We start from the raw sequence: 12,537 nt of genomic DNA, 5'->3' as shown, positions 1-12,537 counted from the left end.
ACCCTGGCAGTATTTGTTTTCACTGTTACACACAAACTTGTCTGTCTGTCTAGCTCTGCTTATCTGTCTTTCTGTCTGCCTGTGTGTGTGCGTCTTTATGTCTGCTTGTCTCTCAGTCTTAGAGAGCGGCTCATAAACCAACAGGTATTACACAACGCAGAAGTGACAGTGCTTATTATGTCTTATATCTACAAGCACTGTATAGCACTTTGCCTGGAATTTTTGGGTTATCCTAGGTAATTTACACTATGTATTATAACTGTACTTATGTGTACATATGAGAGACAGAGATAGAGACAGATACAGACAAACAGCCAAAGCCAGCCGGCCAGCCTGCCAAACACGTATTACACGTTCCAGAATCATTTCTCTGTACTTAGGGCATAGTTTATAGTACATTCTAGCAGGATGACACTACCACTGGTATCAAAAATGAAAGGATGTTGCACAAATGTTATACATGGGTTATTATTGAGGTTTTTGATATTTCTTTGACCACTTGTGGCCACATCCATCACTTTCCTCTTAAAAAGGGAGTGTTAATATGACATAACATCAGTGAATCCCTGGTGTTTGCCATGCTATTTGCTCTAGCTGGCGCTCGATTGAACTGGTGCTCCCAGAAGGTACTAAGTGTTCCCAGATTTTTTTAATACTGCATACACCAAGTGCTAAGACCCATTCTGTACTGACTGGAAGGGGCTGGAAGGTATTCAGGCTTAATTTAGGGAACTGGAGCACAGATCCAATTCCCTTCACCAGCATCAAGGAACCTCCCTTGGGGGGAAGCTCGCTCGTAACTCGGATTTTGCCTCATAACCCAGAGCAAAAAATCGATCGAGTGACGGCTCGTATCTTGAAAAACTCATATGTTGGGGCACTTGTAAGTCAAGGTCCCACTGTATTATCATTGGCTTGCATCTCTTTGCCTAGAAAATTCTAGTTATCCAGCCTACCATTTTCCTTGTGGTAGCAATAGCAACATTGTTGTGATACATGAATAAGAGATCTTCTGACACCATCATCCCCAAAATTTTGCACATGGAGCTTTAGCTCTATTTGAGTTTGTCCTGTACTCTGTTTCAGTTCTTATTTCCTCCATTCTCCCATAATGGAGAAACTGAAACTTGTTGCCATTGATCATCATATTGTCTGAGGTACACTGAATAAACTTGATTTATATCTGCTCAAAGATTTGCTGTCTTTAACAGATGCCATTCACATTGAGATTTTGGTGTTATTAGTGCTGTGATATATGTTCTTGTATATGTTAGATATAAGAACGAGAAATGAGTGGGGTGAGTGCTTTACCTTGAAAAACAAAGCTTTTCACTGAGGCAACCTCAGACTTCATTCTGTTTATCACTACTCTCTGGGTTCTGTTTGGAAATCAGATATTCATCTGTCCACTTCACCAGTTTTTCCTCTTGTACTTATTCTGTTTATCACATGTTGATCGTACTTCTTGAAGGCTTTTGCAAATTGTATTGCATCAGCATTTAGCTTGTGTTCCAGTGCATCTGAGACCATGTCATAATGATCTAGCAGTTGTGAAAAGCAAGAGCAACCTGCTCTAAACTCATACTGCACTGGATTATGCAGTTTATGAGATTCCATGTGATTGGTGTTCTTACTTCTTAGGACTCATTCAGTGATTTCGATAATGTGTGAAATTTAGCGATATTTGTTGTCTGTATTTTTTTGTGCTTGCTTTACTGCTACTTTTGTGAAGTGGGGCCATATTGGTAGCTTCTAATGACTGTGGGATGTCACCTTTGTCTAGGTTCCTCTGTAGAATACTAAATACCTGAAAGTTTTTTATAGTGATTTCATACATTAAAATTTTTTTGAGGAACTGGTCCCACAAGAGGCTTGGCAGATGGTGCAAAATACTGAAATGAAAACCAGGGGTGCAGTGAGTATATTAAGAGATATCTCAAGAAGTGTACAGGGACCAAGTCTCTTCAGCACCATTCCTTCATGCATTAGGGAAATTACCACTGAACCCTTGCTGTCTTTAGAAAGGAACTGAATAATTTCCTCAGTCATTTTGGGGTTACAATTTCACTACTATCGGAGCCTGGCCTTGGGCCAGGCTCGTCTGCTGCTTGCCTGGCAGGCTGTTGCTGCTGGAGGCCCACTGCCCCACATAGCCTGGTTGAAGATACTTGTCCAGTTTCCTATTGAAGGCTTCTACACTTGTTCCAGCTGTATTTCTGATATCTTCTGGTAAGATGTTGAATAGTCTGGGACCCCGGATGTTGATATAGTGTTCCCTCATTGTCCCCACCTCACCCGTACTCCGTGTTGGGTTTATTTTGCACTTCCTCCCATATCTCTCACTCCAGTATGTTGCTATGGCAGTGTGCAGATTTGGGACCAGGTCTTCAAGTACTTTCCAGGTATATGTTATCATGTATCTCTCTCTCTCCCGCTCCAATGAGTACATGTTCAAGACTTGAAGGTGGGCCCAGTAATTTAGGTGCTTACTGGCTCAGTGTGAGCCGTAAAAAATCTCTATTTGTTCCAGGTCTGATATTTCCCTTGCTCTGAATGGGGGCCATCAGCACAGCAATATTCTAAATGAGGGAGTACTAGAGAGTTGAAGAGTATCACCATCGGCATTATTTCCCTTGTTTTGAAAGTTCTCAATACCCACCCCGTCACCTTCCTGGCTGTCGTGATCTTTGTCTTGTTATGGTTTTTAAAAGAAAGGTCCGCTGACATAATTATTCCCAAGTCTTTTACGTGTTCCTTTCGTTGTGACCCTCTTGAGTTTTGTTTATAGTGTTCCTTTTGAGTTCTTCATTCTTTCCAGGACAGTGCCTTGGGGCACTGAGCTTTTGACCTTGCTGATGCTAGATCTTGCCCTTTTCACTACTACTGTTTGTGTTCTGTGTGTTAGGAAGCTGAAAATCCATGGCCTTCATGCGCTATCACTCCATGATCACATTTGTCAAGCGCCTTTGCAAAATCTATGTAAATCGCATTTGTGTTTTGGTCATCTTCCAGTGCCTCCATAATTCTGTCATAATGGGTCAGCAGCTGTGACAAGGCATGATTGTTCTGCTCTAAAACCATAATGGTTTGGGTTATGCTGCTTGTGCTGATCCATGAAATTTGTAATCTGCTGTCTCATCACTCTTTCGAAGATTTTTATCATGTGAGAAGTTAGGGCTACTGGTCTGTAATTTTTAGCTAGTGCTCTACTACCTCCCTTATGCAAAGGAGCTATGTCTGCACTCTTTAAGGCTTCTGGTATTTCACCTAGATCTAAGCTCTTTCTCCAAAGAATACTTAGGGCTCGTTCTAGTGGTAGTTTGCACTTCTTTATAAATAGAGCATTACATGAATCTGGTTCAGGTGCTGAGTGAGTGAGCATGTTGTCCATTTTTCAAAATCTATGGGATTTGAACTAATGTCAGTTAGTTGGTCTGCACGGCCTTCTGCTGGAGTGAAAAATATTTTTTTGCATTTTCTACCTTGCTGTTATTTAGTGGGTTGCTGAACACCGACTCGTACTGTTTTTCAGGATTTCACTCATTTACTGTTCATCATCAGTATATGAGTCTCCTGTCAATAATGGTCCAATTCTTCAGGTAGTTCTGAGCTTAGATTTTGCATGGGAATAGAAATATTTTGGGTTTCTTGCAATATCCTGTATGTATCCTGGGCTCATGGTACATATGTTAGTCTATGTATGTCTAATACCAACAGCTTGGTTACTCCAGTCATCAACCAGTAGGCCTAGTCTAGGACCAGGTCATGGGGTAGTAACCCCCAAAATCATCATTGGAGAACCTTTAGGTATCCCACTCCAGACTGAAACAAGCCCTTATTAGCCTTCCTTGCCACAACAGTAAATATTTTAAATTAATTTTTACACTTTTTTAGTAAACTTACAGGTAACTGGATGTTGGACACTATAGGTTATTGGAACAAAATACAGTTTTATATTACATGTATATACTCTATTTCTTTGCTTATTGAAAGTTATAAAACTTGTTATTTATCTTTCTGTTGCAGGTTGATGGCTAAATACTCCAAAAAGCTTGTTAGCAAATGCATCTACCTCAATATTCTACAGGCCACTGAACTTCCTCTGATTGACCTGTGAGTATTTCTATTTTTCTTGTTGGTTATTTTTACTTTATCATAGTGCTGTTTACCTCTTTGTAATTATCTTTACCAAATGTGTCTCATGTCTGGCTCTACTTCTGTTTCTCTTGTTTTATTTTGCTGCTGGTATCTCTCTGTCCTTTATACATGCATCTCTGTTCTGATGATTGCATATTTGTGTTTGGTTCTACCACTTACACCACTCGACTTTGCTGCTTGTATTGTACCATTTTACTGTTTGTAATACTTGGCTTCATTATGTGGAAGACAGGCAATAAGTAGACAGTTGATAAATCAGATACATACATATCAGATACATACACATAAATTAGCTCATGTAGAGACTGAAGTGAGTATATCTGTGCATGTTGGTGCTGAAAAACAAAAGTAGTTTGGTAATATAGCAGAGAGGGGATCAATAGCTCTTTTTCTCTCCCCATCGTAGGCCTCACACATACACCTCTACCTACCCGTTGTGTACATCTCTTGCCCCAGGCACAGTTGTCAGCCATAAAAATACGCAGTAAGCTAAATTTAGTGAACTTTTCGTAGAAATCAAAGCTAAAAGTTGGAGGAAAATATCCACTAAGAGAAACTGTGATAACAAAAGCAGTGAATAAGTGGGATGGAAATAAAATGTTGCTTAAGTAATGGTGGGTGATGACCTACAGTACACCATATACAGTGGACCCTTGGGTAATGGTGGCATCGGCTAACGCCAAAATTGGATAGCGGCACGTTTTTGTGTCAAAATATTGGATTTCCATTATTTGTTTTGGGGAAAATTAATTCGGCTGACGGCAAAATTGGTTAAAGGCAAGCTCTCTGGAACGGATTAATACCGTTACCCGAGGGCTCACTGTATCATCTGCTATAGGTCCACTACCACTCGTCTACCACCACAACATCACATTGCTCAACTACTACTCCCTCCCATAACATCCACCACCACAATCCCACACCAAACCACTACCTCCAAATCCCCCATAAACCTGCAAGATATGGAAAGCTAGGATGTGGATTATCCACTGTGTGAAAGCCACATGGAATATCCTAATTTTATTTCATGTGAGAGTGTTGGATATACAGAACTAGCACATGTTTAATGTGTATTGGTCTCTGTGGGAGACAGAAGTACTGCAGTGCAGAATCACCCTTAACTTTTGCACATGCAAAAAGGACATGGTTATTTTTTTATTTTATTAACACATCAGCTGATTCCCACCAAGGCAGGGTGGCCCAAAAAAGAAAAACTTTCATCATCATTCACTCCATCACTGTCTTGCCAGAGGGGTGCTTTACAGTACAGTTATAAAACTGCAACATCAACACCCCCTCCTTCACAGTGTAGACACTGTAATTCCCATCTCCAGGACTTAAGTCCGGCCTTCCGGTTTCCCTGAATCCCTTCATAAATGTTACTTTGCTCACACTTCAACAGCACGTCAAGTATTAAAAACCACTTGTTTCCATTCACTCCTATCAAATACACTCACGCACGCTTGCTGGAAGTCCAAGCCCCTCGCACACAAAACCTCCTTTACTCCTTCCCTCCAACCCTTCCTAGGCCGACCCCTACCCCGCCTTCCCTCCACAACAGATTTATACACCCTCGAAGTCATTCTGTTTTGTTCCATTCTCTCTACATGTCCGAACCACCTTAACCCCTCCTCAGCCCTCTGAATAATAGTTTTGGTAATCCTACACCTAATTTCCAAACTATGAATTCTCTGCATTATATTTACACCACACATTGTCTGCAGACATGACATCTCCATTGCCTCCAGCCTTCTCCTCATTTCAACATTCATCACCATGCTTCACACCCATACAAGAGTGTTGGTTGTATTCTTAAAGATCACAGAGCCACTGGCCAGCATCCCTACATCAAATAAAGACCCTTTTATGTCTGGCTTTTTGACCTCGCCAAGATCAGTCTGGCATAGGCCACAAAACGAAGACAAGTGATAGAAATGATACCATCGGAGTAACCCATGTTGATGGCTCCCAGTGCTGAAACTGGTGCTGATGGATCCAGAGCTGATACTAGAGGCGTTTGTTATTAGTCCTGTCGCTAGTTCTGGAGATGCTGGTGTTGGTGACCTTGGTGGTTTTAAGAGTTTGTGCAGATGGTCATACTAATGAAGCTGGTGACCACACTGGAGTCAGTGTTGATGCTGTCACTAGATTCTGGCTCTGGTTCTGGTGCTGCTGTTATTGTTGGTTTTGGCTCTGATACCAGTACTGCCATCATTGTTGATTTTGGTTCTTGTACCAGTACTGTTGTCATTGTTGGTTTTAGCTCTGGTACCAGTACTGCCATCATTGTTGGTTTTTGGCTCTGGTACCAGTACTGCTGTCATGGTTGGTTTTGGTTCTGACACCAATACTGCAGTCATTGTTGGTTTTGGCTCTGGTATCAGTACTGCTATCATTGTTAGTTTTGGTTTTGGTACCAGTAGTACTGTCATTGTTGGTTTTGGCTCTGGTACTAGTACAGTAGGGCCCGTTTATATAGCAGATTAGGTTCCAGGTTAGCACCGTAAAGAGAATTGCCCTGTTTTTCACTTTTGACTCTGTCAGGATCAAGACTTCTGATCTCAGACTTGCTCTCAGGGTTGAAGAATTAAAAAAAAAAGTTATTTTTTTTTAAACGATAGAGAATCTTTTTCCAAAGGAAATAAAACTAAAAGTATGAAATTTGTTGGAAAACTTACGGAATTACACTCTCACAGATTTAGCTGTCTCAGCAATATTTACACATTGGCAATTTTGCCCAATTTGAGCCCTATTTTTGGCCAATTCCATTGTTCTAATCTACCAGACTCATGGCTATTTTGCTAGTAGTATTCCTTCTATTGATAGAGTACAAGAAACTGCCCATTTACCTATTTCAACTATCTAATAAAGTGATCAGAAATTGGTAATTTGGCCAATTGCACACATAATTAAAAAATTGTCAGTTTAAAAATAGGGTCCTGAATAAATACTGTAGACATTCCTGGCATTAAAAAAAAATATTCCTGTTTATTAGTTCTGTCCCCAGACCTCTCCTATATTATGCTTACTTTTCATTTTGAATTTTTATTCACAGAAAAAATAGAAGAGTTATTGTTCTGCATTTCTGTAATAATTGCTTAACCCTTTGACTGTCGCAACCCCAAATCCTGAGGTGTCTCCTGGTGTCAAAAATTTTTTGGAAAAAAAAAATTTCTTATGAAATGATACAGAATCTTTTCCTGATGGTAATTACATAAAAAAAAATGAAATTTGATGGAAAACGTATGGAATTACGCTCTCGCGAAGTTAGCGACCTTGGCGATATTTACAAATCGGCGATTTCACCCACTTTGAGCCCTATTTTCAGCTAATTCCATTGTTCCAGTTGACCAAATTCATAGCTATTTCTTTAGAACTCCATTTGTTCTATTGATTGAGTACAAGAAACTGCCCATTTACCAATTTCAATTGCCCAATAGTGTGGTCAGAAATTTGCAACTTGGCCAATTTCATGCAACTTAAAAAATATGCCAATTTCAAAATAGGGTCCAGAATGAACATTGCAGAGATTCCTGGCACTAAAATAACATTTTCTTTGTTCATCAGTCATGTCTCCAGGCCCCTCTGATATTACTTTTGCTTTCTGTTTTGAATTTTTATTCAAACAAAAAATAGAAGATTTACAGTTATGTAGACTTATCATGTGAGAGTTCGATACGTGGATTAGGGTAGAAATACTCACGTAGGCTGTTATACGTATAATTACTGTTATGTGGACAGAGCTCTTGCCAGCCGTACCTATCTCCTTGGTTACACTCGTAAAAACTGGCTAGGCGGCTCGCCAGTACCCCGTAGTGGGTGTTTTGAAATAGTGTCAGCTCAGCACAATATGAAGACCGTGACTCAAGACGGTTGGTCGTTGAGTCAACGGACGGTTACTGGTAACTGGTTACTACTGAGACTGGTAACTGGTTACTACTACTGAGAGTACCCCGTAGTGGGTGTTTTGAAATAGTGTCAGCTCAGCACAATATGAAGACCGTGACTCAAGACGGTTGGTCGTTGAGTCAACGGACGGTTACTGGTAACTGGTTACTACTGAGACTGGTAACTGGTTACTACTACTGAGAGACTACTGCAATATTGTAAAATTGTATAAATAATGTCAACCCATTAATGACTGCATATTAGAATGGCTAGTTGGACATTTATTGGACAATGACATCGTTTGTTTACTTTTGATCATCGGCAAAAATCAAACATTTCCCATAATTTGAGCTCCATTTCAAGGTTCTTTTCATAGTAAAACCAATCAAAATCATTTCTATTTCTATAATATGTTTTCCATTCTATCAAATGAAACCAAGAAAACGAGAATACAACCATAAATACTATATGAAAATAGACCACAAAGTTGGCGTTTTAATTAAAAAACACAGAGTTTTTTTTTTTTGTCTCATGCACTGTGTGCTGCAGGATTTTTTTTATATGGTGCACACTGACCACACAGACCCATTCTCTCACATGTGAGCCTACCAGCTTTCTCCTGCTTGATTTGAAGCCGCTAGAATTTTTGAGTATATGTACATCAAACACGGTGGCTTGTAAGACGTATATATACGACCGAAACAGTCAAAGGGTTAAATAATGTCAGCGCATTTGTGGACACACATTAGACCAACCAGTTGGACACGTATTGGATGAGTGACATAATTTGTGTACTCTGGAATATCAGCAAAAATTGAACATTTCCGCTACTTTGAGCTCAATTTCAAGCTACTTTCAGTCCTGAAACCAATTAAAATCATCTGTATTTCTGTAGTATATCTTCCATTCTATCAAATGAGACAAAGAAATCCAGAATACAACCATATAAACCATGTGAAAATGCAATTCAAAATCACTTTTTAAACCAAAAAGACAGTTGCATTTTTTCCATTATGCACTGCTTGCTGCAGGATGTTTTTTATACGATACAACTTACCACATAGACCCATTCTCTCATCTCTAGGCCCAAATTTACTGCTTTCATGATGTTTAGCCAGATGCTAGTCGATAGCAAATCCACATTTCTCTTCAGGAATCCGTGTGTCCAATCAGTGCTTGGAAAATTCTCAGCAAACTTTGGTATAACTCTCTGATTGTGATTCAAGTAATCTTTGACAAGTTGCTCAACTCATTGATGAGGTGATTTCGACCTTCCAGCGAAATGATGCTGCAAACTTGTCTTAGGTATCTTGTATTGTTTCATTGCATCTCTTCATGACACACCTCTTGAGAGTGCTATCTAGGCATTCACCATATCCTCTTCAGAGTTCTGCAACCTTGCTCTAAGACATGCACATTGTCCTGCAGACAAGAGAACCAGTTCTGCATGAAACACTGCATGATATATTAAATGGTTAATATTGGAGGTCTCAAATGCTGCTTCATATGGTCTCATTTGCCCCTCACTACAAATTTACCTATAACTTAATAATTACTAACTTACCCAAAAGTAGAATAACAACAAAGAAAGGGTAGAAGGTGGTCATTGGCTTGTGCAGTTATTAACAAGTTTCATAAGATGGTTTGACTTGTGTTTTCTTTGGTATCATTAGTTAGGCTATTCAACTTCTTAAGATGAGACAGTTGCTTATAAAGTTTATCCACATAAGACAGACAGCATTCACTTTTGTTGGAAATAACTTTATCAGGGGTTCTAATAGGAATTTTACTTTACTTTTTTCTTCTTTCCTTTCTAGTGGTTTTCTATTACATATATTTTTACACTAAATTGACACCTATTGTATAGTATGTGCTTTGAGTAAATGTAGTTACTTTCAACTGTGTTGTCTTGACTACTGTTTTGTATTTTTGTGCATTTTCTTGATTCTTAGAATACAGTAGGGCCCCTCTTATACAGCAGGTTAGGTTCCAGGTTACTGCTGGAAAACGGAAATCGCCAGAAAGCAGAATGCCATTTTTTCCACTTGTAAATGCATGTAAATGCCAAATAACAAGTTTACACTAACGTATATTAAGTTAGAAATAGAATTAGGCATTAAAAAACAATAAAAAGTAAAATACACACACAGTACACTCATTACTTACCTTAAAATATTTGTAATCTTAATGTAGGGTGAGAGGTGAGTAGTATTCATTTGTAGGAAGTCAGGTGTAGGAGGTATGGTAGGTCATCCCACCCACATGTAATATACTACGACATTTAAGCACCCCAGAGTGATAAAATGCATATACAGTACGTTCATTACCTACCTTAAAATATTTGTAGTCTTAATGTAGGGTGAGAGGTGAGTAGTACAGTAGGGCCCCACTTATATGGCAGGTCAGGTTCTAGGCTACTGCCGGAAAGCAGAATGCCATTTTTTACACTAATAAATGCATATAAATGCCGGGTAACAAGTTTGCACTAACATATATTACATTAGCACTAGAACTAGGTATTAAAAACAATAAAAAGTAAAATACACAGTACACCCATTACTTACCTTAAAATATTTGCAGTCTTCATGTAGGTGAGAGGTGAGTTTAATTTGTAGGAAGTCAGGTTTGGGAAGTATGGTAGGCATCCAGGGCAGCCCTCCCCACCCCACCCCACCCCACCCACACTTAATGTAAACAAACCAGATGAACACATCTGGTTTTCGTCACTTTACATTGTGTACAAGTTGTCTCCACATCGATACAGTAGAATAAATAAAGAGAAATACTCCCATTCTCATGTAACATTATTTTTTAGAAGAAATGACACCCTGAGTGGAGGCATATTTAGGTACAGGTACACATACATATAATTATAAGTTTACAGTGAAACATATAAGTGAACAGTATTTAGATAAGGCTAAAGAGGTCTTTGTGGCATTTATGGATTTGGAAAAGGCGTATGACAAGGTGGATAGGGGGGCAATGTGGCAGATGTTGCAAGTGTATGGTGTAGGAGGTAGGTTACTGAAAGCAGTGAAGAGTTTTTTACGAGGATAGTGAGGCTCAAGTTAGAGTATGTAGGAAAGAGGGAAATTTTTTCCCAGTAAAAGTAGGCCTTAGACAAGGATGTGTGATGTCACCGTGGTTGTTCAATATATTTATAGATGGGGTTGTAAGAGAAGTAAATGCGAGGGTCTTGGCAAGAGGCGTGGAGTTAAAAGATAAAGAATCACACACAAAGTGGGAGTTGTCACAGCTGCTCTTTGCTGATGACACTGTGCTCTTGGGAGATTCTGAAGAGAAGTTGCAGAGATTGGTGGATGAATTTGGTAGGGTGTGCAAAAGAAGAAAATTAAAGGTGAATACAGGAAAGAGTAAGGTTATGAGGATAACAAAAAGATTAGGTGATGAAAGATTGAATATCAGATTGGAGGGAGAGAGTATGGAGGAGGTGAATGTATTCAGATACAGTGGACCCCCGCATAACGGACGCCTTGCATAACGGACAATCCGCATAGCGGACGCTTTGATCGCTAAAATTTTGCCCCGCATAGTGGACAAAAACCCGCTCAGCGGCCTTCGTCCGAGACGCGTCCAATGTGCGGCCTGAGCCACGCTCACATGTTCCGCGGGTGGCATTGTTTACCAGCCAGCCTCCGCGGTAACATCCAAGCATACAATCGGAACATTTTGTATTATTACAGTGTTTTTGGTGATTTTTTTCTGGAAAATAAGTGACCATGGGCCCCAAGAAAGCTTCTAGTGCCAACCCTACAGCAATAAGGGTGAGAATTACTATGGAGATGAAGAAAAAGATCATTGATAAGTATGAAAGTGGAGTGCGTGTCTCCGAGCTGGCCAGGTTGTATAATAAACCCCAATCAACCATCGCTGGTACAGCTGCTGCTGCTGCTGTATCACCGTCAGCTGCTGCTGCACTGTCAGCTGCTGCTGCTGTACCACCGTCAGCTGCTCCTGCTGCTGTAGTACCGTCTGCTTCTGCTGTAGCATCATCTGCTGCTGCTGTTGCATCGTCTGCTGCTGCTGTAGCATCGTCTGTTGCTGCTGTAGCATCGTCTGTTGCTGCTGTTCCACCGTCAGCTGCTGCTGCTGCTGTAGCATCGTCTGCTGCTGCTGCTGCTGTAGCATCGTCTGCTGCTGCTGTAACATCGTCAGTTGCTGCTGTAGCATCGTCTGCTGCTGCTGTAGCATCGTCTGTTGCTGCTGTAGCATCGTCTGCTGCTGCTGCTGCTGTAGCATCGTCTGCTGCTGCTGTAACATCGTCAGCTGCTGCTGCTGCTGCTGTAGCACCGTTGTTGGTGTGGCTTATTGAGAATACCAAGAAACAATTAACCCCAGAGGATTTGCCACCCAGGATAGCCCAAAAAAGTCAGTGTCATCGAAGACTGTCTAACTTATTTCCATTGGGGTCCTTAATCTTGTCTCCCAGGATGCAACCCACACCAGTCGACTAACACCCAGGTGAACAGG

At 40.3% G+C, this 12,537-nt stretch overlaps 1 protein-coding gene across 4 annotated transcripts in view; it reads left to right on the top strand.

Annotated features, from left to right (window-relative positions):
* The window catches only part of LOC128684830 (putative mediator of RNA polymerase II transcription subunit 26), a 260,980-nt gene that overhangs the window by 61,297 nt on the left and 187,146 nt on the right, over nt 1–12,537 (top strand). For all 4 annotated transcript variants that reach the window (XM_053771124.2, XM_053771123.2, XM_053771122.2 and 1 more), the window contains exon 3: nt 4,027–4,113. In XM_053771124.2, coding sequence (XP_053627099.1) covers nt 4,027–4,113 — 87 coding nt within the window. The remainder of the gene's footprint in view (nt 1–4,026; nt 4,114–12,537) is intronic.

The sequence above is a fragment of the Cherax quadricarinatus genome, chromosome 5 (genome assembly GCF_038502225.1).
Source record: "Cherax quadricarinatus isolate ZL_2023a chromosome 5, ASM3850222v1, whole genome shotgun sequence".
Classification (NCBI taxonomy): Eukaryota; Metazoa; Arthropoda; class Malacostraca; order Decapoda; family Parastacidae; genus Cherax; species Cherax quadricarinatus.
The sequence above is the reverse complement of the archived record's forward strand: the minus strand, read 5'-3'. Positions and strand labels throughout refer to the sequence as shown.